This window comes from Psammomys obesus, unplaced genomic scaffold (genome assembly GCF_907164565.1).
Source record: "Psammomys obesus unplaced genomic scaffold, mPsaObe1.curated_primary_1811, whole genome shotgun sequence".
NCBI classification, from domain to species: Eukaryota; Metazoa; Chordata; class Mammalia; order Rodentia; family Muridae; genus Psammomys; species Psammomys obesus.
In genome coordinates this window covers 15,387,344-15,412,596 of record NW_026596147.1, presented here as the reverse complement: position 1 = coordinate 15,412,596, position 25,253 = coordinate 15,387,344, and the positions used below count along the sequence as shown (strand labels likewise).

Sequence of the window (25,253 nt, the reverse complement as noted above, 5' to 3'; positions counted from 1 at the left end):
GTTTCAAGTTATCTCTAGGAATGGTCCTCAGTTAGAGTATGAGTCTCAGAAAAGACCCCTAGGCTCATATTTTTTGGTTCTATTGTTTTCTTTGTGGAGCTCCAGACCCTTCCAGTCACAAGGACAGACAGCTTTCCTAAAGGATGTTTTCCTGTACAGGTAATCAGAAGGTTCATTTAGATTGCCTCTTATGAAGGAGACAATGGTTTATCTTTCTTCTTTCCCAGAATGTCTCTTCTTGGATAGTAATCTTAGGATTTTTTTTGAGCAATTTAGATAGAATGTCATGTATCTACACAGGGCCAGAGATATTCAGATCCCATTATTTCAACCAGAAATCAAAGCATACTGTCTGAGATCTTGATTTTAGAAGTTCCTGGATATGAAAGAGGTATCTATCCTTAATGCTATTAGAGCTTTCTAATATCTGACAAGTTACCGAATTATAAGGGTCAAAAGGGATACCCCCAAGGGAGGTCACAGGGTTAAGACATATGCTTTGGCTATAAACAAAATTCATAATCTTACAACAGTTTCAAAAAGTGCCTATGAGCTTCACACATATAGGGAGAACTAGTCCCACCTTTAATTCACTTGTATAAATTTACCTTCTGTGTTGGAGAGCCCTGCTGCCTAAGGTTGCTGCCTCCATGACTTTGTAGCTCTCTGAGCTGGGAACAAGATGGAGAACTCCCTTTCACAAGCTGAGCTTTCCATTCCCTGCCTGTCCTTATTTAGAGGATGTCCCTGAGTGAGAAGCCTAGCTTACTGGAGAAGTAGCCTCTGACATAGTTTTCTGCAGGATGTCCCACCCCTTCCTGCTGCCCATATGGTAGTGTGTCTCTCAATGCAAATAAAGTACTCTGTGAGTAGCTGTCAGGCTACCTCCTGGTTGCTTCCATTTTCCTATATATTCCCCTCATCCCTGGAGTAAAGCTGATCTGCAGAAAGGCAGATAAGGAGCCCTCCCAACGCCCCCCCCCCCCAAAATCTTCCCCACCTCCACTTCTGCTTCTTCTACATGGGCTGGTGGCCAATGACCCTGAGGGAAGAGGAGACCCACACTTTTATACCTGCTCAAAGAAATAAAAACAACTGAAAATTGTGAATATAACTAAAAATTTGAGAATATATTCTTGTCATTCAACCTTAAATAGAGATTATGAAGTTCCTTTGGCTTTACTCTGATAGCAGCCACAGTTTAGGAAATTCACAAAATAGAGAAATTTCTATTAAAGTGTAGGCACAGGTTAGTTACAACTTTAATTTCCTCATCACACAGTCAGTAAGAGACATTCCCCAGCTTAATGGATTGCTTGTGCTTTAAAAGTTTCTCCTCCTGTGAACTGCAACTGCACACCTTAGGTTTTCCCAGTCCTAGAACATCTCCAGTTATGTTTGTGAAAATAAACTTCTGGAACTAGAGGAACAATGACTGAAAGGAAAGTTACTGACAACGTTCCTTACACATTAATTGTGGTACCCTGTGTTTGAAAACAAGATGATGAATGGCTGAACCTGTATACTGAAATTCACAGGGACAGATGAGTAGATCTAAATCTCATGGCTGACCTAAGAAATGAACTTTAACTTAAAACTGTGTCCAGCCAAAATTAGGGCCTTATTTATGCTTACCAAATACATTTCTTAAGCGTGGCCACTTCTTCATATATTCTTTTTTTGTTGTTTTGTTTTTTTTTATTTTTAAATTTAATTTTATTTATATATTTATTTATTACAATTTATTCACTTTTTATCCCCACTGCAGCCCCCTCCCTTGTCTCCTCCCAGTCACACCCACCCTTCCTCTTCTCCCCCTATGCCCTTTCCCTAGTCCCGTGATAGGGGAGGACCTCCTCCCCTTCTATCTGATGCTAGCTTATCAGAGCTCTTAAAATATATATTCAGGTGCGGAGTGTAAGTGAGGGTGTGGTGAAACCACCAAATGTCACCCCTCTGTGAGTAGACAAAGGTTTATCAGGGAATTCAAACTGTCAGGCTGTCTGTCAAGAGACAAAGAGAGTATCAAAAAGCAGAGAGAGCCTTGCCATTTTTTAAGAAGGGTTGTAGGCAAGAGGGTGCCTGTAAGTTGAAACAGGCTGAGAGTTAGAGCAGGGGGAATGGTACAAGCCAACCTGAGAGCTGGTGTCGGGACTCTGGTGTCTGTTGTAGACTTGTTTGAGTTAATAGGGAAATAGATTTCCTATTGTGGGAGGTAGCTGTCTGCAGAGGAAGATAAGGAAGTAATGGCTTTTCCTGACTAACAGAAACCCACTTTGCAAGATTTCTGAGGAATGCCGACTTAAAGTGACAATCCTGTTTACTGGGTCAGAGGCCAGCCTGAGCAGAGCCTAGACTGTCATTCAGGACAGCGTCAGCATGAAATCAAATGAGAACACTAAACTGAAAGAATGAGCTGCCTGATCATTGTGGGCAGTAATACTGTTTGGGGGACCCTCTTTGAACCTACCACCAGAGACCAGTGTAAGTAGGTGAAGTGCTTGCCATGGAACTGGAGAACTTGAGTTTGAATCCTCAGGACCTGCATAAACCTCTGATGACAGTAGGATACTGTCATCCTTGTGTTTGTGCTGCAAGTCGGAAAGTAGTATAGGAAAATTCCTGGAGGTTTGAGGCTCAGCTAGTGTGATAGGTGCAGCTGTGAAAAACAAAAAGAAATCTTGTTTGTAAAAAAATGTGGAGGCCAAGGACTGATAATTGAGGTTGTCTTCCAAAGTCCACATGCATGCTATGGCTATACCCTGAATTCACACACATTCATATACATAAATATACATACATCATACACACACACAAATAAAAATTAATATGTGTGTATGTGTATGCACACACATATCCAGCTTTTTGCCATTGACATTGATATCTATGTTATTACCATCTAGAATAAATTCCTAATAGAAAAATGATTTTTAGAAATAAGTAATATACTAAAAAGGGATAGTTACTTTCTTTTCCTTTTTGGTTTTTTGAGACAGGGTTTGCTGTGTAGCCTTGGCTGTTCTGGACTCACTTTGTAGACCAGGCTGGCCTTGACCTCACAGAGATCCACCTGGCTCAATCTCTGGGAATGCTGGGAATAAAGAGGTATGCTACCATGCCCAGCTTACGATAGTTACTTTTTACGAATAACAGTTTTATCTTTTTTAAGCATGGAAAAAATGGAATATTCTACATTGCCTGGAGTCATAAAGATTCTAAAAGAATCGCAACCTGCAGTGGTGATGGGTTTTGGTAAGTACTATAGCTGTTTATACAGCTGTACCATAAGTTCCCACATAGACACGTGCTATATTGGTGTGATATATCATTATTAAAGAAGAATGCAATGCAAAACTATTTCAAAATACAAAATGAAACAAATATAAAAGTTTTTATTTATGTTTTGTTTGAGACAGGGTCTCTTAATGCTCAGGTTACTCTTCAACTCCTCATGTAGCTGAATATGACCCTGAACTCCTGATCCTCCCACCTTCACCTTCTAAGTTTGGTATTACAAGTGTGTGCTGTGATGCTTGGCACAGACATTGCCTTCTAAATGAAAACACCAAACTGAAAGAAAGAACTGCATTATGGAAACTCAATTTCCCAGAAAATTTAAGAGACACTAAACAATATTAAAAAAAAAAAAATTCCTAGATTTTCAGATTTCACTACTTATAAAAAGATAAGAGCTGGGGAGGGGGGCGGGTTGAGGATTTAGCTCAGTGGTAGAGTGCTTGCCTAGCAAGCTCAAGGCCCTGAGTTCAGTCCTCAGCTCTGTAAAGAAAAAAAAAAAAGAGAGAAAGAGAAAAAGATAAAAGCTGTTGAAAATAGGATTACAACAAGGCCAAAAGGCCCCCTGAGGAGCTAATTTCACTGTGCTTCGGGCATACTACTTTCTTAATTATGACAGGTCCAAGGAAAAAGTGAATTTCCATGTTAAAAACCCATGTGTAAATACTTTATTTTAAATCAGTGCTACACTGTACTAGGAATGAAGTTGTCATTGAGAGTTGTTCACCAGGAATGGGAAGCTTCTTCATTAGATTTTGATGTACAAAGTTCAATTTTCTCATTCCTGTTTTAAAAGTTCCAACAGGACAAAACAAAGCAAAGGTAAACAAAAACACCTTTCCTAAGTATCACCCTGAGTGACATTCCTCCTTAAAGACTCATTTGATATATAGTATACACTAAACTCTAAACAGTGTGCTTAGGGTTGTTTTTTTTTTTTAATTAAATAATCCGTAATTAACTTCAGGCTCTTGTTTAGCATCATTTGTCAGCGTCAGTCATCACCACTATGAGGGACCCAGTAAGTTTCAACACGCTTAATGTGGCTTAAAAGCATTTTCCAGCGAGTCCTGGAACATATCATGCTCTGGTTCATACACAGCTTCTTGTATTCCTAAGGAATCAATAGCACTTGCCTTGTGGTCATAATAAGATAGGCTGTCAGAGATTACTTTATTTTCTGTGATCAAATTATAAGGGATATTTTCCTGTATTATAAATTTTAGTTACATTACTGATTATACACCAGGAAAACAACATAACATCAGTTTTTATCTTAGTGAGATAGTACATTAAATGAGGTTTGTGAATGAATAAGGCAAATAAATTTTAAGCACTTAAATGTTAAGCTGAAAAATCTAATATATATATGTATATATATATATATATGCATATATATATACACTCATGTACATCTGAAAGTACAGAAAACTATATTTTTCTATAATTAAAAAATCTTTCAAAAACAAGCTTCTGAATCAGTTATTACCTTTAATTTGATCTAAATGGATTATTGTAGTTCATATTATAAGAAGACTTGTAATTGATAGTATCATTTATATATAGCTCTCTCTTTCCATCTCTCTCTGCGTGTATGTGTGTGGGTATGTGTTTTACAGGATCTCTGTGTGTAACCTTAGCAGGAACTTTTTTTTTTGGTAAAGTGGGTTGGACTTCAACTCAGATAGCTATATGCCTATGACTTCTGAGTAGTGGGATTAAAGGCTTGTGCTGTCACACCTAGCACATTTTCTTTTGAAGTTTGCAAAGATCTTTATCTTAGAATACTGACTTTTGAATCTTGCAGTTATGACTTAGTTGTTTATCTAATTTTAGTATTATTTGGACAATTGATGGTAAAGTACTGCACAAGTACAAACACCCAGCTGCCGTGTTCGGTTGCGATTGGAGCCAAAACAACAAGTAAGTTATCTTTTCCTAATAATCATTATGCGAAAACAAAGTTACAGCTGCTCCCATAGAGAGTACCTATTCTCCTTGGATACTACTCCCTTTACCTGCAAATGAGGAGCCTTGTAACTGCTCATAGTTTTGGCCGTTTGTAGTCCACGGTGCTTCCATATAGACTTACGATACTGATTTACTATCCAAAAAATAATTTCATAATACACTGGAGAAAACCAACATATTGCTAACAAGTGAAGCTAATGAAAACTGGAAATGAGCCTGTTCAATGTGTGACTCCAGGGCAGAAATGTCAATCTTTTTCTAATTTCTTTTAGGCTTCTATTCAGTTCTCCACGGGCTTTCTGCCGCCCCCAGCCTCTGTACTACAGCCTCTGCAGTGCATAATTTCCCAAGATGTAGAACTTCAGTGGGTGGGTTTGAAAGACAGGCTTGTGTGAGAACTACTTATCCTGTAAAAATCAGCTTTCATTTAAAATTAAATCCAAGTAAAGTTCCACTGAAATTGGACTTCCAACTGACTGCATTTCAAAGAATTTTGTTTAAAATTACCTTTTGATAATAATAATGTGTTTTAATAGAAAGCTTTCTTTAGATATTGTCAAAGATAACACAGATTCCTTTATGCTTTCCCGTACTAAATATGGAAAACAAATAAATATTAAAAATAGATTTCCTGAATCAAATGAGATAAAATACAAAATAATGGAACAGTGTTTCTTCCAGCAGTTATGCTGCAGCAGTTACAGATATTATTAGCATATAACTAGGCAATATACCACCCTTCCCCGATCATTTCTTGTCTTGAAGCTGCCATGCAGGAGGCTTTGGTGGTCTTCCACACCCTGTCATTTCAGTTTCCGTTTTCAGTAAGCCACCAATGCCGCCTATACTTGTAAGAAAAGTGGGGCAGAGAAGAGACAGACTCAATTTCAACAGGCAGAGACAGCAATATTGGAATGGCAAGGAGCTCCAACATTTCCATGGGATGAAAACAGATCACATTTAGATGGGCTGGGGTCATACACACACACAAATCCACATGCATGTGTACATGTACATGTACACACAACTAGGAGTGGTTAGGTTGGGGCTAAGCAAACAGGTTTTTTAAAACTTTTATCGATTTTTTGTGAGGTCCACATCATGCACCCCATTCCACTCATCTCCTAGTCCCTTTATATGTGCCCTCCCAAAAGAAAATAAAAAATAAAAGAAACATTTTTAAAAATCTCATGTTGAAAGCTGTACTGTGTCACAGCGTATCCCACGGTGTACTCTTCCCTAAGCAGTTTTACTTGGAAATGTTCGTAGCAATGAGTCATTGGTCTGGTTCAAGGCCTCTGGTTTCTCCTACACCATCAATAGTTGGTCCACACTGGGACTCCTCTCAGATATCTTGTTGTTGGAAATCCTGCAACTTTAGATCTAAAGGAGCAGCCCTTTCACACTTTTCAGCAGTTCATAGATGAGGTAGATGTTGGGGTAGACCAACTCAAAGCCCTAGATCTGGGCCTGGGTGGCCCCTGAGTTGGTCAACCCACCAGGTCTCCCAAACCCACACAACCAGGACAAACTCTCCAGCACTGACCCCACTAGCTCTCCAAATGCTTCATCTGGCAAGGGGCAGGCTCTGTTATTCTACTCCAATGCCCTTAGGCTGGCTCATCTGCATCCATGTCACAAGAGCTAGCTCTACTGGCTCTTCCAAGAGCTACAGAGGTGGGGTGGGCTAAATAGTATGACTTGGGTCTGTTTTGCAGTACATCCTGTACAATTCCTCATGACCTGAGGTTAACACTCTATTTTAATATCTTTATCCAAGCAAACTGCATTCCAGAAATGCAGTGTTGGCTTTTATGTAGTTGGTTCTGGATTCCTTTAAAGTCCTTTCAGATGCTATAGTCACCTTTGCTATGTTGTGAACAGGCTGAACATTTAAAACACAATGTGAGGGCTGTGGATACAGGTCAGAGGTAGGGGTCTTGCCTACCCTATGTGAGGCCCTAGAGCATCTACTCCCAGTACAAAGAACAAAAAGAAACCACAGATCTTTACACAAAACTCCTGTGGGTAAATCCAGGAATATCTTTCCATTGCCTATAGGATTAAAATGCAAGTTCTCTTTTTAAGCATAAAGAAAATAGAATATAACCAATGTTGTAGTCTTAGAGATGACAACTTTTTATTAATAGAGGAAAGATACAGTCTTCTCATGGTTCTTCTTCCTTAGAAAGTAAAGAAAATCCAGAAGACCTTCAAATTCTTTTCCCAGGAGAGATTTTTATTTATTTATTTGTGTGTATGTGTGTGTACATTTTAATTTTTTTATCAGGGTATTCAGTATTAGGTTTCATTACTGCATTTTCAGACAAAAATGAGTTTTTGTTCTCTCCTGTTTTTTCCCCCATATTCCTGGAACCTCTGTTTATTTCGCTCCTCTCCAAATCCTCTTTCTGCTTTCATGTTACATTTCTCCAGTTGACTCTCCAACTCCTCTTCCCTTTCCTCGTGGTCTACCAGAATCATATCATACATTTGTACTATATATCACACTAACTTATACACTTGATACTGAATATGTAAGCCAGAATCTGAATGTAAGGGAGCCCGAGTTATTTGGCTTAATATGGTACTTTCTAGATCTGTCAATACCAAGCTTTATAGCACTGCAAGCCTTACAGATCAGCCCTATCTCAGTTGATTTCTGTCTGTGCCTGCCATGTGAACTCTACAGGAGGACACAGTAAAGAAACTACCCAGATGGGCACTCCATTGCAGGGAGTTTTGCTGTTGTCGATAAGAGAGAGAGAATATCCCCAGGCATCTGGGAGAGAACAGGGCAGAGAGAAAGAGAAGCACGCTGTTCATGACCACGGCTAGGGAAATGGGAACGTAGAAGAGCCCTGTGGATTATCAGGAGGATGAGTAGTTAAGAAGAGTGTGGCCTGTGAACTGGAATAGTCTGGGAGTTCCAGATAGAGGAGGTAAGATAGGCTAGTGTGGGCTACATTTGAATAGGAGCTCAGCTGAAGGAGCCTGGAGGCCAGCATGGGTTTGATATACTCATAAGAGACACAGGTATCTGCCAGAGGCAAGGGAAATAACCCTTTTGGGGGAGGATGGGAGGGAACCATTTCACAAGTTCCTGAGGAGTGCTGGATTTTATCTAACATCTATAGTCCAGCTTAAGCTGAGCCTAGACTCAATTAAATTTTTTAATTAAATTTTTATTTTTTTGTATTAATTACAATTTATTTACATTGTATCCTAGCTGTAGCCCTCTTCCTCATTCCCTTCCAGTCCCTCCTTTCCTCATCTCCTTCAGGCTATGCAAATCAAAACAACTCTGAGATTTCACCTTACAACTATCAGAATGGCTAAGATCAAAAACTCAAGTGACAACACACGCTGGAGAGGATGTGGAGAAAGGGGAACCCTCTTCCATTGCTGGTGCGAATGTAAACTTGTACAATCACTTTGGAAATCAATCTGGCACTTTCTCAGACAATTAGGAATAGTGCCTCAAGATCCAGCTATACCACTCCTAGGCATATATCTAAAATATGCTCAAGTACACAACAAGGACATGTGTTCAACCATTTTTGTAGCAGCTTTATTTGTAATAGCCAAAACCTGGACACAACCCAGATGTCCCTCAATGGAGGAATGGATACAGAAATTGTGGTACATTTACACAGTGGAATACTACTCACCAATTAAAAACAAGGAAATCATGAAATTTTCAGGCAAATGGTGGAATCTAGAAAAGATCATCCTGAGTGAGGTACCCCAGAAGCAGAAAGACACACACGGTATAGACTCAATTTTGGACCAAGTCAGTGGCCTGTCCTTTTAGAGGTAAAAATAGGATATCCTTTGGACCTGACATGAATCTTTCCTTTTTTTCTCTAAGGCATCCAAGTACATTGACTACCAGTTTCCTGAACTAGACGGATGATTTTTATTTTCAAAATTTCACTCATTTTGTCCACCTTTATTTAACATTTTGTTTCCTGCCATACTGACGTTGATCATAGATAATATTTACATGACTCTCAGTACAAAAACTACTTTTTAAATTTTAATTTTTATGTATTCTTTGAAAATTTTATACACGTATACAACATATTTTATTATACTTCCCACCCACTCCTCCCAGAAACTATCCCTCTCAGCTTCATATCCTGCTAAAAAATACTGTAGGAAAAACCCTTCTAAGGACTCCATATCAGTACACATGATAAATTAATTTTTAACTGCGTAATACTGACAAGTATTGACTATTTCTCTCTCATAGATGTTGTTCTAATTTACTTTATTTTGCTATGATAAACACCCTGACCAAAAACACCTTGAGGAGGAAAGAGTTTATTTCCTCTGACAAGTTATAGTTTATGATATAAAAAAATTAGGGCAGGAGTCTGGGGAAGAAACTGAATCAGATCTTGGACCAAAGCTGCTTGTTGGTCTGCTTCTTGGTGCACATTCAGCTACATTTCCAATGCAGTCCTACTACTGTACCCTGGATTAGGATTTTCCAAGGTGGGCTGGGCTCTTCTACACCAATTAGCAATCAAATAAAAGACCTGTAGACACCCCTATTGGACACTTTCATGGTGACAGTCCTTCCAATGAGGTTCCTTGTTCCTAAGTGTGTCAAGTTGACAACCAAGATTATCTGTCTCAATTGTGTTCAATCTTTAAATATTAAAAAAAAAAAAAACTCATTTGTCATATCATCTTCAAAGTTTGCACTCAAGAACTGCTCAATCAAGTTACAAAAATACAGGGGAGGTAGCCAGAGCAATAAGACAACTAAAGGAGATCAAGGGGATACAAATCAGAAAGGAAGAGGTCAAAGTGTCACTATTCGCAGATGATATGATAGTATATATGAACGACCCAAAAAATTCAACCAGAGAACTCCTCCAGCTGATAAACACCTTCAGCAAAGTGGCAGGATACAAAATCAACTCAAAAAAATTAGAAGCTCTCCTGTATACCAAAGACAAAAGGGCCGAGAAAGAAATTAGGGAAACAACACCCTTCACAATAGCCACTAACAACATAAAGTACCTTGGTGTGACACTAACCAAGCAAGTGAAAGACCTGTTTGAGAAAAACTTCAAGTCTCTGAAGAAAGAAATTGAAGAAGATCTCAGAAGATGGAAAGATCTCCCATGCTCATGGATTGGTAGGATTAACATTGTGAAAATGGCCATCCTGCCAGAAGCAATCTACAGATTCAATGCAATTCCCATCAAAATACCAACTCAATTCTTTACAGACCTTGAAAAAAAGATTCTCAGCTTCATATGGAGAAACAAAAAACCCAGAATCTCCAAACAATCCTGTACAACAACAGATCATCTGGAGGTATCTCCATCCCCGATCTCAAGTTGTACTACAGAGCAATAGTAATGAAAACTGCATGGTATTGGCATAAAAACAGAAAGGAGGATCAATGGAACCGAATAGAAGACCCAGAAATAAACCCACACACCTATAAATACTCGATTTTTGACAAAGAAGCCAACACCATTCAATGGAAAAAAGACAGCATCTTCAACAAATGGTGCTGGTCCAACTGGATGTCCACATGCAGAAAAATGAAAATAGATCTATATTTACCACCCTGCACAAAACTAAAGTCCAAGTGGATCAAAGATCTCAACATAAAACCAGATACTCTAAATCTGTTAGAAGAAAAAGTGGGGAACAGCCTAGAACTCATTGGCACAGGAGACAACTTCCTGAACAGAACACCAACAGCACAGGCTCTAAGAGCAACAATCAATAAATGGGACCTCATGAAACTGAAAAGCTTCTGTAAAGCAAAGGACACTGTCATCAAAACAAAACGACTGCCTACAGATTGGGAAAGAATCTTCACTAACCCTTTATCTGACAAAGGACTAATATCGAGTATATACAAAGAACTAAAGAAGCTGAAAAGCAGCAAACCAAGTAATCCAATTAAAAAATGGGGAACAGAGCTAAACAGAGAATTCTTGACAGAGGAATATCGAATGGCAAAGAAACACTTAAAGAAATGCTCATCCTCATTAGCCATCAGGGAAATGCAAATCAAAACGACCCTGAGATATCACCTTACACCCATCAGAATGGCCAAGATGAAAAACTCAAGGGACAACACATGCTGGAGAGGTTGTGGAGAAAGGGGAACCCTCCTCCACTGCTGGTGGGAATGTAAACTGATACAACCACTCTGGAAATCTATCTGGCGCTTTCTAAGACAATTAGGAATAGTGCTTCCTCAAGACCCAGCTATACCACTGCTAGGTATATACCCAAAGTTTGCTCAAGTACACAAGAGGGATACTTGCTCAACCATGTTTATAGAAGCTTTATTTATAATAGCCAGAACCTGGAAACAACCCAGATGTCCATCAACGGAGGAATGGGTACAGAAATTGTGGTATTTTTACACAATGGAATACTACTCAGCAATCAAAAAGGAGGAAATCATGAAATTTGCAGGCAAATGGTGGGATCTAGAAAAGATCATCCTGAGTGAAATATCCCAGAAGGAGAAAGACAAACACGGTATATACTCACTTATATAGACCTATAAGATGTGACAAACATAATGAAATCTATACACCTAAAAAAGATTATCAAGAGAGCGGACATGGGGTATGATGATCAATCCTTATTTAGAAAGACAGATGGGATGTGCATTGAACGTATGACAGGAGTCTACTGAGCACATTTGAAAGACTCTTACTAGCAATGTTTTCAAAGCAAAGACTCATGACCAAACCTTTGGCAGAGTACAGGGAATCATAAGAAAGAAGGGGAGTTAGTCTGATGAGGAAAGGATAGGAGCTCCACAAGGACCAAATATATCTGGGCACAGGGTCTTTTCTGAGACTGACATTCAACCAAGGACCATGTATGGATATAACCTAGAACTTCTGCGCAGATGTAGCCTCTGGTAGCTCAGTAACCAATTGGTTTCCCATAGTGAGGGGGACAAGGACTATTTCTAACAGGAACTCAATGACTGGCTCTTTGGCCTCCCCACCCCCCAAGGGAGGAGCAGTCCTGTTAGGCCACAGAGGAGAGCTTTGCAGCCAGTCCTGAAGATACCTGATAAAACAGGATCAGATGAATGGGGAGGAGGTCCCCCCTATCCATGGACTTGGAAAGGGGCACGGTGGAGATGTGGGAGGGAGGGACTGGGAGGGAATGAGGGATCAGGACAGGGCTGGGATACAGAGTTAATAAAATGTAACTGATAAGAAAAAAATAAAATTCAAAAAAATATATAAAAATAAATAAATAAAAAAGAAAGCAAGAAACGGATCACTTGATGTTTTGGTTTGCATTTGATGGAATCTTTCTTTGTGGGAGGAATAGATTGATACAGATTAAACTGCAGAGGTACACTGTTAGGATTGTGTAGCAAACTTACATGGCAGTTTTACAAATCATGCCACAGGACTGGTTTCACATGGGAGGTTTATTAAGGGAAGAAGGAAGGGGTCACAGAGACTCTCTCTGGGTAAGGAGAGAGAGAGAGAGAGGGAGAAAGGGGGAGAGAGGGGAGAGAGAGAGGGACAGAGAGGGGGAGAGAGAGAGAGAGAGAGAGAGAGGAGGAGGAGGAGGAGGAAAAAATACAGGGGAGGATATTTGCAAAAAAAAAAAAAATTCAATGTTTTCAGTAATTTTATTATTTTAAGTAAGGCCACAAAATAACAAAAGTTACTTTTGGCCAATGAAAGCTATGCTGGACATTCCTACCAGGGTAAGCACCCTTATATAAATGTAGATTTATTTCCTCAGAAGAGGGCATGAGATGAGAGCCACACCCGAGTTTTACAAATACATGGCTTGGGCGGAGCCCAGAGCATTTCTACCTAACTATCCCTGGGCCTGGGCCTGGAAGCTTAGGCCTCCATATAATCTAATCTTCTGCAAGCCTGGACCTTGAAGGATTCAGCTTTTAGCCTCTGTCTGCTAACCTAGGCCTAGAATGTTTCAGCCTCTGAGGCTTACTGCTAAATAAACTCATCCTTTCTAGTTCTTTCTGAACTCTGGCTGGCTGGTTCAACTCAGCTGTTCTGACTCAAAACTCCTCTCCATGCCAGCTTCTCTCAGTTTCTCACTTAATTGCTCTGATTGGAAAAACTGCCTCTGAACTCCATGAACTGAACTGCACAAACTCAACTGCACTCAATTGAACGGCACTGAACTGTACTGTACTCCCAAATTCCCAAACTCTACTGTGCTGTCTCTATCAACTCTCCTTCTCTCTCTGCCTGCACTGTTCTTAAGTAGCCTTTTCTTCCTGTCCTCATGAGAGTTGAATATATCATATCTCTGACTCATTTTGCCAAATCTTTCTCTGATTCTTTTCACTTTGTCTGTCTCTCAATTAAATGTCATTTTTAAACATACCTGCTTTCTTCTATAAACTAATCTTACTTTCATTGTTTGGGTAAAATGTGTGCACTAAGGGAATGTCTGTATTCCAGCCATATCATACTGTCCATCTAGAGCATGTCTGCATTCAAGCTGAATCACATAGACCTAGAAGGCCGTTAGATGTGATTCCTTGCCAGAACAGCTACATTGCTAGATTAAAATTCCTCTTCACTGTGAGATTATTGGCTGTCTTATGCTCAATTTAGCAGAATATTCTTAGCAAAATACAATCCCAAAGTGTGTGTTTTCCCTTTTCTCTCTAGGAGGAAGCGACTGCTTTTATACTTTTTAGATTAGCTGCCCCATTGTGTCTGACAGGTTCATAATTTCCACAGTTTTGTTTGCCATCCTAGTTCCTTCCCTAGCTGAGTTTTGATCATTTGGTACAAGTAAGTTGCTTCTTTATTATTGTGAGACTGAATATGTAAAAATATTACATTATGCTTCTATGGGATTTTTATTTGCATCTAATATAGTCTAAACTGAAAAGAAAGCCACCAAAGAGGAATGGAAAGGTGAAACTGACTTACTGAAATAGTCCTTGTCAATCAAAAGCTTTCCCAGCTTCCTTCCAGGGGAAATCTGCTCTTCATTCCCATTTCACAAAAAAAAAAAAAAAAAAAGAAAGAAAGAAAAAAGAAAAGAAAAAAAAAGGTGATAAAGGTCTATTGTCTATCATAATAATTTGGTGACCAGCAAGTAAACAAATTTCATCAATGATTACATGAGACTCTTAAGACAAAATAGTTGAAAAACATACCATTTGAGAAAAATAAGGCATATTAAACCTAAGATACTTAAAGGCAACTTCTGATAAGACAAATCAAACACAAAGTCAGTCAATTAAAATGGAACACTGAGGATGAAGCTACATGATTATTCAATATAAGAAAACAAGATTTCTATCCTTATATATTAAAATTAAAAAATTATTAGTAGCTAATTGTTGGTTGTCATATTTTAACATTGCATTGGTTGGCATTTCAGAGACATGATAGCCACTGGCTGTGAAGACAAAAATGTCCGCGTCTTCTATGTAGCCACCAGCTCTAATCAGCCATTGAAAGTGTTTAGTGGGCACACAGCAAGAGTGTTTCATGTTAAGTGGTCTCCTCTGAGGGAAGGGATTCTCTGCAGTGGTTCTGATGATAGGTATGTATATTGAATTCTAATTTTCTTGTCCTTTCAGTCATAAACTTAGAGCTTCCCCGAAATTCATAGGTAATATTAACAAATTATTTATGGAGAGAAAAAATATACACTAATACTTAATAAACAATATACTGCACTGTATTTGTGATTTTAATTTTCTTGTTTATTTTACTCAATGTGGATGCTCATTTCTTGCTTCCTATCAAGAATGTTCACAAAAATGATTTTTAAATGAAAGATCTGAAGCAAATATTTGTAAAACAATAATTTATATCAGTTTGTGTCTAATGTAGAAAACATTTGTACTCTCATGAAAACTGTAATGAAAAAGTGGCTATAAATTCAAAGAGGAACATATTAACACGGAGAGTAATTTTGACTTTTTGTTACTGGCAATCATTTTTGAAATTTTTTTTATAGTTTGTTTAGTCACTATTTGAAGATAAGATAAATTTATGTTGAAAAAATTCTTACTTTGTACAAATAAAAGACATAGTGCAAAATACCTTCAGATTTATATTAAATAGCTGAGGATTTTCACCTTCACTTTTTTAGGTGAAATTTCAGTTAACTGGGGAAAATATTTGAAATGTGACCGTTAGTATGATTAGGGTATGAAGTTGAGTGTGCTTTTCCTGATGAGATTATTCTAGCCACTCCACATAAACTTTAAATTGCAGATTCTAGTCTACACAAAAAAGTGTCCTCTTATAATTGTCCAACATATGTTCTTTTAAAACATCATTTTACTGATTTATAATAACAATCCTACGTCTTTACTAAATTCAGCATGTTTATTCCCATAGTAGTCATAATTAACATAGACAACAATTATACACCTATAATGTTTCTTTCACTTTTAAACAAATCAAAATGTCCTCGATATTCTAGTTAGTCCTTATAAACCTAGTGGTTCATATTAAATCCTTTCTTACTTATTTGTATACATTCTGAACATTATATTTTCCTCCTTTTGATTTAAAAAATGTGTATAATATAATGTGCTTTGGTTGTTTCCTTTCCCTTCTCTGTCTCCTCTAAGTCTTCCCCAACTTTCTGCCTTCCTAACTTCATGTTCTTTCTCTCTCATTTTCTCTCAAAGCAAAACTAAAAACAAAATAAAAATCAAAATGAACAAATAAAAAGATCACAAAATTATCAATAATAATAATTTAAAATTTCTGTTAGTAATAAATTACTAGTAAAAGTTAGGAAAAAGTCTGTGGTCACAAATGTCGCTAACATATTCATTTATGTCTGTTATAAGAAGAAAATTTACATGTATTGAACATAAAATGCTTTTTAAACATCTTATTGTTTCTCATGTGTAGGTGCTTCCCTTGTGTCTGTGTACCACATGCATGCTTACTGCCCAAGGAGGCCAGAAGAGGGCGTCATACCACCCGAAACTGGAGCTGCAGATGGTTATGAGCCATCATGTGGGTTCTAGGAACTGAATCCATATTTTCTCAAAGAGCAGCTACTGCTCCTAACCTCTGAGCCATCTCTCTAGCACTAGAAACTCTTTTTAGACATCCTAAGAAATAACCATTGTGATCCATTAAGACGATGTTAATATTTGAGATAAATTACAATTTAGACATAAAATTGTCTTTCAGCTCTGTTCGGATCTGGGATTATACACAAGATGCTTGCATAAACATTCTTAACGGCCACACGGCACCTGTGAGGGGATTGATGTGGAACCCTGAGATTCCTTATCTCCTGCTGTCTGGAAGCTGGGACTATACTATTAAAGTCTGGGATTCTCGAGGAGGAGTTTGCCTTGACACTGTGTATGATCATGGTGCAGACGTATATGGTAAAATGTTCTCCATGTATTTGTCATTTGGATGTAATTATGATGCTAATTTTTTGAACAAAGCAATATTTTTAAATAAGTCACAGTATTTCATTTTGAAGTGACATTTTTATACTGGAGAAAACACATATTCACACATATTTATAATATATTTTATATATATTATATAAATATATATTAGAGTCATCACAAAATAGCCAAAGAAGACATTAGAGGTTACTCAGAGAATGATGCTCCTCAGCATATGGAACTCATTCTGCAGAAATTGTGTTTCTGTGTACATACACAGAGTGTGCACACGTGTGTGTGCCTTGTTCACATGTAGCTTCAAGCCTGTCACTTCCCTCACTCTCGAACATTTCGGAATTAATGATAGCACTGATACAATTTATCCAACCATTATTTGGTAGTGTCGTGGGCGATGTTTTTTTTGTTTGTTTGTTTGTTTGTTTTTTATTGACTAACAGTTGTTAGTACAATTAAGCTTGAGAAAGAAAATCACCCATTCGTATTTGTATTTTCTGTCATTCTTAAGCCTTGCTGGGAGCACACAGGCAAATCCGAGGGGAAACAGGCCAATTATGCATTCACAACCTTATGCCTTTCCTCAGGAGCCTCCCAGTTAAGGTTGTGTAGTCCCACCTCACCTCAAGGCAAAGGCCTGAAGGCCATCAGTCACTGCTGAGGGAGAGACAATCAGTTTCTTTTTCCAGGGATGAATATCCAGTAGTTTATCCAATCTCAAATAGTGAGCCCTAATCACGTGTGTGTACATGGGCAACACTAAACAGGATCAGCAGGCAAAGTGTGTATACAAACACACACACATATATACTCATAAAACAATAATTACGGAAGAATAATCTGGGAGTAAGGTGTGGGAGAGGGAAGGAGCAGAATGCTATAGTGCTCATTTAGGAAATTCCAAATACATAAGATCCTTTTTCCAATATCTAAACTTATGCTCTCTAGATTTTGAACTTTAATTTATTTTTCTGTTAATCCACAGATTTCATGAAGCCTAAAGAAATTACAATATATTTACTGCTTAATCAAATGTAATTTTCCTTTCTCGTAGTCATACCTTGCTAACTGTATTTACGGGAAATCCTAAGCAACATCACCTTCTTGTATTAATTAAATGCAAGTAGGAGGTTGTTTCGGAGAACCTTTGAGTTACTCATATTTCTTCATAACTTCAGTTTTGCCATAGGTTAATAAAAGTGGTGCGTAAAGTTTTCTAAAAAGCATTTCCTAGGTTAACTTAACAGGCTTTTTTTTCCCCCTCTCAGGTTTATCTTGCCATCCAAGTCGCCCATTCACCATGGCTTCCTGCTCCCGCGATTCTACAGTGAGACTCTGGTCATTAATACCTTTAATCACCCCTTTACAAATAAATATTCTGGCAGACAGATCTTGGGAAGAAATTATCGGGAGCACTGGTATTGCATATGTGCACGCACGTGATTTTATCTTTAAATAATATTTTCTAAGACAAGGTCCCTCACTGAATTGTGTCTTTCCCTCAGATAATGCTATAGAAAAAGGCACCCCTCCTCTACTGTGTGGGAAAGCGTCAAGAGACATTAAACAAGAAGTAGAAAAACTGACGTGTAACCCTCGAGTGAAAAAACTAAGACTGTTTTCAGAATGTTTATCAGTAAGTATTATAGAAATTATCAGTGGGCGTTACCTCATTAGCCAGAATGAGTCACCACAGCCATTATCTTTAAGCTGTAGCCTGTTTGTATTCACCCAGCCCAGATCAGTCCATGCGTTTAGCACGATCTATCCATTATTAGAAGGCAGATATAAAAACCAGAAAAAAGCGAATGGAACTGTGTGTTTAGTTTCCTGTTAATTTCTTGATTTAGAGAGCTGCACGGTATAATACCCTGAAAGCATAATACAGTGAGGATTATTTTTTCTGAGCTATTATCTTTGGTTATTCTGTTCCTACTTCCAGCCTCCAGGTGGCAGTGACAACTTGTGGAACTTGGTTGCCGTGATCCAAGGGCAAGATGATAGCCTGCTTCCTCAGGACTACTGCAAAGGAGTGATGCACTTGAAACACCTCGTTAAATTTAGAACAGTAAGTGCAGTACCCAAGATCGGGTACTCGAGCAAACTTTCTCCTCGTCTACTGTGGAAGTCAGAAAATTGTTGGTAGGCTGGAATAAGCGCTGAGAGATAAAATGTTAGGACCAATGCTGAAAATACGAATTATTTAAGAACAGGTTAAGGTGGCCATAGTTGTGTAGATTAAATTCCATGAGTTGAGCTGGGACTCCAAGAAAAGTTGTATTTTTACCCTGTTACCTCAGGTGTTCATAGCCTGTGGACTCCTGTGACTGTTGGTTACCTTATGCCTGAGATAATATACATCATCAACAGCAACATCTGCCCTAGGACTAAACACAAAGCAACAGTTTATATATTTTTAATGAACTATCAATGGATTGGACAGCAAGAAAATCATACTAGGAATCAGATTTTATAGCCACCTTCATAAAAAGAGAACTTGTAGGACACAAATGAAGTGCCTGACAAGCATGTTAGAAAAACACATCAGCAGTATAGAGGCTAAAGTAATCCAGTAATTTTCACTCTCATCGGAGAACAACTTTTTATGTCTAAAGAGTTGTATCTCAGCATCTTTGGCCTCTGAACTTTTAAATAACCTACACTGGGAAAGAATAGTGATGGATGGAGCTTCTCTTCTTTTTCTCAAATGCATTTCAGATCTTTTTGGACAGGGAGCCACAACTCTTCCAAAGTGCTCACTCTGTGAACGGGTCAAAAGCATTGCACAGACTATCATATTTTGCAGATAAAAGTATCACTCGCAAACATTTAGCTCCCAATATTGTGTTTTTAAATATACCTGGTTCCATACGCATTTGTTTATTATTTTCCTTTTAGTCCAAAGCCCAAGAACTAACAACAATCAAGATGTCCAAATTTGGTGGTGGTATTGGTGCACCTACTAAGGAGAAAAAGCTGAAGGAAGCTGCTGAAATTCACCTGAGACTAGGACAAATTCAGAGATACTGTGAACTTATGGTGGAACTTGGAGAGGTAATGTGCTGTTTAAAGTACTGTGTCTAACGTAATACCCCACATTTTAGGGGCTTAATTAGTTCCACATAGAAAATAGTTTTCCCATATGTAATTGTTTCTTTCCCACATTCATGTCAGGTGTACACTATATGGAAATAACAAGGTGAGGTTTCCAGTCTAGCAACATCAGTCCCGTGTGGAAACACCTATTTCCCATGCCAGACCTACAAAATCATGAATTTTGGTGCCAGTTCAACCCACCGTGCTGGATTTTATTAGCCCTCCTGGCTATTCTCATCTATGCCGAATATGGAGAATTGAGTTCCTACCAAGATCTTTTTAATGTTTCTGTATTGGTTAACATTCTCAGAGCAGAATCTCCTTCACTTGTAACAACTAGATTCCACCCTGACTGAAAGAGACCTTTTCAGTGGGTGCATTTACTTAATCATATGAAAGGGACTGCCACAAATTCTAAAGAAGTCTACAGCAACAAGTACAGTTTTCAGAAAGGCTGAGTGACTATATACAAACTATCACACAGGCTTCCTCTGACAGGTGGGAACTGATTGAAGTGGAATATGGAGACAGAAGGGGCTTCTCTTCTTGGGCCTGGGAACTGATTACACGGTCACGAGAGTTTATCAGCCTTGTACCTTTTTTCCCCAAGTACATTTTAGATCAGAGAAACTCCCTCTCTATCATAACAAAACGAAGGGTCAGAAGGCATGGATACACTTTATGACATTTTAAGAACCTCTAGGTCAGTAAGAGTTTTATTACAAACTGTGGTATTAGGAGCACACGCAGAGGGCCTGGACTGGACTCGGTGCTTTGGAGAGCTTGCTGCTCTTAAGAGTTTGGCTCCTAGCAAGCTTGTAGCCACCGGCACCTGCAGCTCCAGGGGATCTGACACCTTCTTCTGGCCTCTGCAGATACCCACACTAACATGGCCTACACTCATGTGGACACACATTCAGGAGTAAAAATCTACTTAAAACACAAGAAAATATAAACAACATAAATAAAATTAACATTTAATTTGTTAAAGGGTATCAAAATGCAATTTAACCCATCTTTTCATATAAAAATCTTTAATTTTATTAATAGGTAACAAGCAGTTGCAGATTGACCTAAAATAATAAAATATCGTGATTATAACAAAGGCACTTCAAAGTATTTAAAAGTAAGGGAAATTTTTACTTATCACATAGTGGCAATTTGATTAAATGTTACATTTCAACAGGACTTTAAAAGTCAGGGTGACAAATGAATAAGTGCATTTTGGGGTAATAGTGTAATTCCTCACTGAGTTTTCTTGTATTTGAGTATATGTAATTTTAAACTTTCTGAGCTCCAATCTGTTCTCATTTGAGACTATCTATGAGCCGTATATTTGCTGATGGGCTTAATGGTTCCTGACATACTGCCTAAATTCTCCAAAAATCTGAGTGCTTATAAGTCCTTGTCATCACTGCTTTATGAATAGTTCCTAGAAGAGCAAACTTAATAATATCTAATTAGAGAAGCATTTCACCTTTTTCTGTTACAAAATTTCTTCATTTTTATTTAAACAGTTGTAATGAATTCAAAGTTCATCTACATTTCAACTTTTAGTCTTTAATTTTCCCCCACAATAAAGACTCTTTTTTTAGTTAAAAACACATTTAAGGCACCTTTTTAGTAACATGATTTAAATATGCAGTTTTAAAAAAGATCTATTTAAAATTTAGCATACCATGTATACCCACATACATGAAACTGTATATATACAAATAGAAATAAATAAATTATTTATTTAAATTTTTATTTACAATTTTTAAGTAAATTGCCAGTCTTGTAGCCTCCATTGCACTATAAATCCCAGTGGTTTGGAAAGTCTTAATTAAAATGAAGTTTTCATTTATGCAATAATATTTTAAAATATGTTCTCTTCCAATCCTTCTTAGACCTCAAACTAATATTTTGAAGCAACGATAATACTCAGTTTTGATTAAATAATGAGCTTCTTCAAATGTTGTCTAAGATATAAAACATGACAAGTTTTCATTTTAAAGGAAGCAATGATGGTAAATAACATTCACACAGTAATACAATAGAAATGTGGCATTTATTCAATGAAAGAAACTGATTTCTTCTTTATGTTTGTAGTTGGATTTTTCATGAAATAATAGAATTTAACGTATTTTATTTTACAATATCCAAGTTGGTGTTTTTCCTTATTGGACTGCACTGAATAGTTCACATTTCTATTCCTGATATTCTGATAATTTTAAACGTTGTTTATTATTAACACAAATCTCAAAAAGATCTGTTTAGAATTAAATCGTGCAATCTAAGTGTATATATTTCTGTTCTTGCTGAATTTTGTAGTGGGACAAAGCCCTGTCAGTTGCACCTGGAGTCTCTATGAAATACTGGAGGAAGTTAATGCAGAGGTAAAGCCAACAGTCTGTGTCCAAAGGGAGATTTTCAAGTCATGTCCTGACATAGAGAGAACATGCAAATATTCAAGTGGTTCTTAATATTTCTTATATCTCTGTCATATTAAATAATAAAACGATTTTGTATCTATAAGTGCAATATGATAAATTGGTTACAGATCACTTTGGTTTTATGTTTGTCCTGATTGTTAATGAATAGAGTAGGAGGAATTGTCTCCATTGAGAAAAACAAAGACCAGCAAATTACCAAATATATATTCCTACTGACGTGTCAGCAGGAAGATTTTCTGTAGGTTATCAGAAGCTTGTAAGGTACTATTCTATGCATAATTGCAACTACTTGAAGACACTATTCTCAGCATTTTTCCATGTTAGGTCTAAGATAATAAGTAAAGATTTGCCTGACCACAGAGGAAACTTTGAGCACATTAAGATAAGATATTTTCTTTGTGTGTATTAGTTTCCTAGTGTTACTGTAACAAAAGGCCACACCTGGGTTGTTATCTCACAGTTACTGAGCTTAAGCATCCAAAATCAGTTTGTTGGCAGAGCTGATGTAACACTGGTGGTTCTGAAGGAGAGTCTGCTGATGGCTTCTGCAGTCCTCAGCAGCTACAGTCTAATGACCTGTCATTGTTCTCACTTCCCTTACCCACTGTGTCTCTTACGCCAAATTTATTTTTTCTTAAAGTATTAATATTAGAATTTAGGCCTACCTTATCATAGTTTGATATTTTCCTCTATTAATTTAATAAAGTCCAGAGGAAAATATTGTATTTCATTATAAGATTGCATTCAAAAGTCCCACATGTTAAGAGTTAAATGTGCCCTTTTCTAAACATATTTATATTCATAATACATTCTACCTAATATGCCATTCAGCAACTGTTTATTTTACATCCATTATGTGCTAATCCTTGTGCTAAGCCAGTAGAGTGCTATTAGGGAGTTCCATCTTTCTTTTGCTATTATAAAGAGAAATTTGAGAATATTTTTTAAGACATGGTTTAGGAAAATTCTGTTGCTAGTCACATAAATTAAAATTAATAAGGGCTATGCATGAAAACTACAAGGATATGTGTAGTTTGCCATGGGAATGTAGACTTTTGCCTAGCATCCAGTCTTCCAGAAAAGGAAGTTTATGCCGTCAAGCTCCCAGAATGCCAGACCCTTTCTATGCAAAAGATCACACTTCAGAATGATACTGTTCCCTTGAAGGCTTACTAAACTCAAGTTGGTCATGTCTTATTACACAAAACATATTTTGTCTCAATATAAACTTAAGTGAATCTCATTTACATACAAGGTATGTCACTCATTCATTGTTAATAGCAGGTGAAACTTAGTGTTTGGTATTTTATGATTGTCAATGGACTTTTGTAGCATCTATTGCCATATTAGTATTTGAATACAGTGTTTTTTTAATAGTAGATATTTATAAGATAAATGTTACCAAAACCTTCAAATACATTGTAAAAGAAGACACCTGGGATAGACTTGCATTTGTACTATTACAAATCAAGGGAAACTAATAGAAAGCAGGAGAAAAGGTGTTTGAGGCCCAGTCAATAGAAAAAAAGGAAGTAAAGGGTGTGGTTTTAGTTGGAGTGCTGAGTCTGGGGGCTGAGTGGGAATGAGTGCCTAGTGGGAATGGAAAGAAAACAAGACCCGATTTTTAAACATGTAAGGTGTTTGGTTTTTGTTTTTTGTTTTTTTTTTTTCTTGATCATAAGACCAACAGAAGACACTAACAGATTTTAAATAGGGTAGAAATTAACCAGCTCAAATTTCCATATTGAAAAATACATGTATGATAAAGAACATGGCAGATTGAAGAAGGTCAGCAGCAGAGTGGTATCTACTCCTTTTCCTCTGAACCAGGAGACCAGAGTGGCTTTGGAGCTTTACACAGTGATGGCAGAAAATAAGAAAGTCTGATAATTTGACACACTTAAGAGTTAAAAGGAGTAGTGGGTAGTTAGGGGAACAGGGACTGTCTCAGACATGAACTCAATGGCTGGCTCTTTGACCTCTCCCCTCCCCCAAGGAGAAGCAGCCTTGCTAGGCCACAGAAGAGGACATTGTAGCTAGCCCTGAAGAGACCTGATAAGCTAGGATCAGATGGAAGGGGAGGAGGACCTTCCCCATCAGTGGACTTAGAGAGGGGCAGGAAGGAGATGAGGGAGGGAGGGATTGGGAGGGAAAGAAGGAGGGGGCTACAGCTGGGATACAAAGTAAATAAACTGTAATTAATATAAAAAATAAGAAAGAAAGAAAGAAAGAAAGAAAGAAAGAAAGAAAGAAAGAAAGAAAAGAGTTAAAAGGAGCTGGTTTTAGTAACAGACATGAGAGATTGTATAAATAATTCTTGAGTTATAAGAGTGAAAATAATGGGTAGATGTTGTTTGCTATTGACTGAGATTTCAAAACAAAACAAAATACCAACAAAAGCTTAGGAATGTTAGAATTAAGTAGCACACAAGATCATTAATTTTCATTAAGCTTATTAACCTGAAGATTGCTGTGCTATTTTCATAACAATATAAGATAGATAATATTACTTCTTTAACCCTTGCAAGTAATTTGGACCACACAAAAATATTAATTTCCTTAGTAAAAGTTGAAAGGTCAAAAGCTTTGGGCACTTAAGCAATGAAGCAATGTTAGAATAAGTTAAATAGGACAGGAGGAGAAATGAAGAAGCAGGTTGGAATGCAGAAAAAATTTCCAACTATATTTATATTCGAAACCCAATACCTGTCATTTTCTTATTTTTTTTTAAATATTTCTCAGTTGTTAGAGTGCTTGCCTAGAATGCACAAAGCTCTTGGATTTATCTTTAGTGCACAACAAATTGAACATGGGGCACACGTCTGCAGTCCCAGCACTCTGGACATGGAAGTATAAGGAACATAAATTCAGAATCATTTGTAGCCATATAGCAAGTTCAAGACTAGACTGAGATACATATGACCTTTTTTCTAAATAGATAAACAGGTAAGTAAAAAGGTAGATGATAGATGGATATCTACAGTATGTAGATAGCTAGGAGATATAGATAGATAGATAGATAGATAGATAGATAGATAGATAGATAGATA

The 25,253-nt window shown here is 37.4% G+C and overlaps 1 protein-coding gene across 5 annotated transcripts in view; it reads left to right on the top strand.

The window, feature by feature from the left end:
- Positions 1 to 25,253, top strand: part of Wdr17 (WD repeat domain 17) — a 74,494-nt gene that overhangs the window by 27,335 nt on the left and 21,906 nt on the right. For 3 of the 5 annotated variants that reach the window (XM_055593569.1, XM_055593568.1, XM_055593567.1), the window contains exons 10-18: positions 3,170 to 3,252; positions 5,131 to 5,217; positions 14,662 to 14,826; positions 16,446 to 16,648; positions 17,941 to 18,090; positions 18,178 to 18,308; positions 18,615 to 18,740; positions 19,571 to 19,726; positions 22,082 to 22,146. In XM_055593569.1, the coding sequence (XP_055449544.1) occupies positions 3,170 to 3,252; positions 5,131 to 5,217; positions 14,662 to 14,826; positions 16,446 to 16,648; positions 17,941 to 18,090; positions 18,178 to 18,308; positions 18,615 to 18,740; positions 19,571 to 19,726; positions 22,082 to 22,146 (1,166 nt within the window). The remainder of the gene's footprint in view (positions 1 to 3,169; positions 3,253 to 5,130; positions 5,218 to 14,661; positions 14,827 to 16,445; positions 16,649 to 17,940; positions 18,091 to 18,177; positions 18,309 to 18,614; positions 18,741 to 19,570; positions 19,727 to 22,081; positions 22,147 to 25,253) is intronic. The other 2 variants (XM_055593571.1, XM_055593570.1) reach the window with 1 other exon arrangement.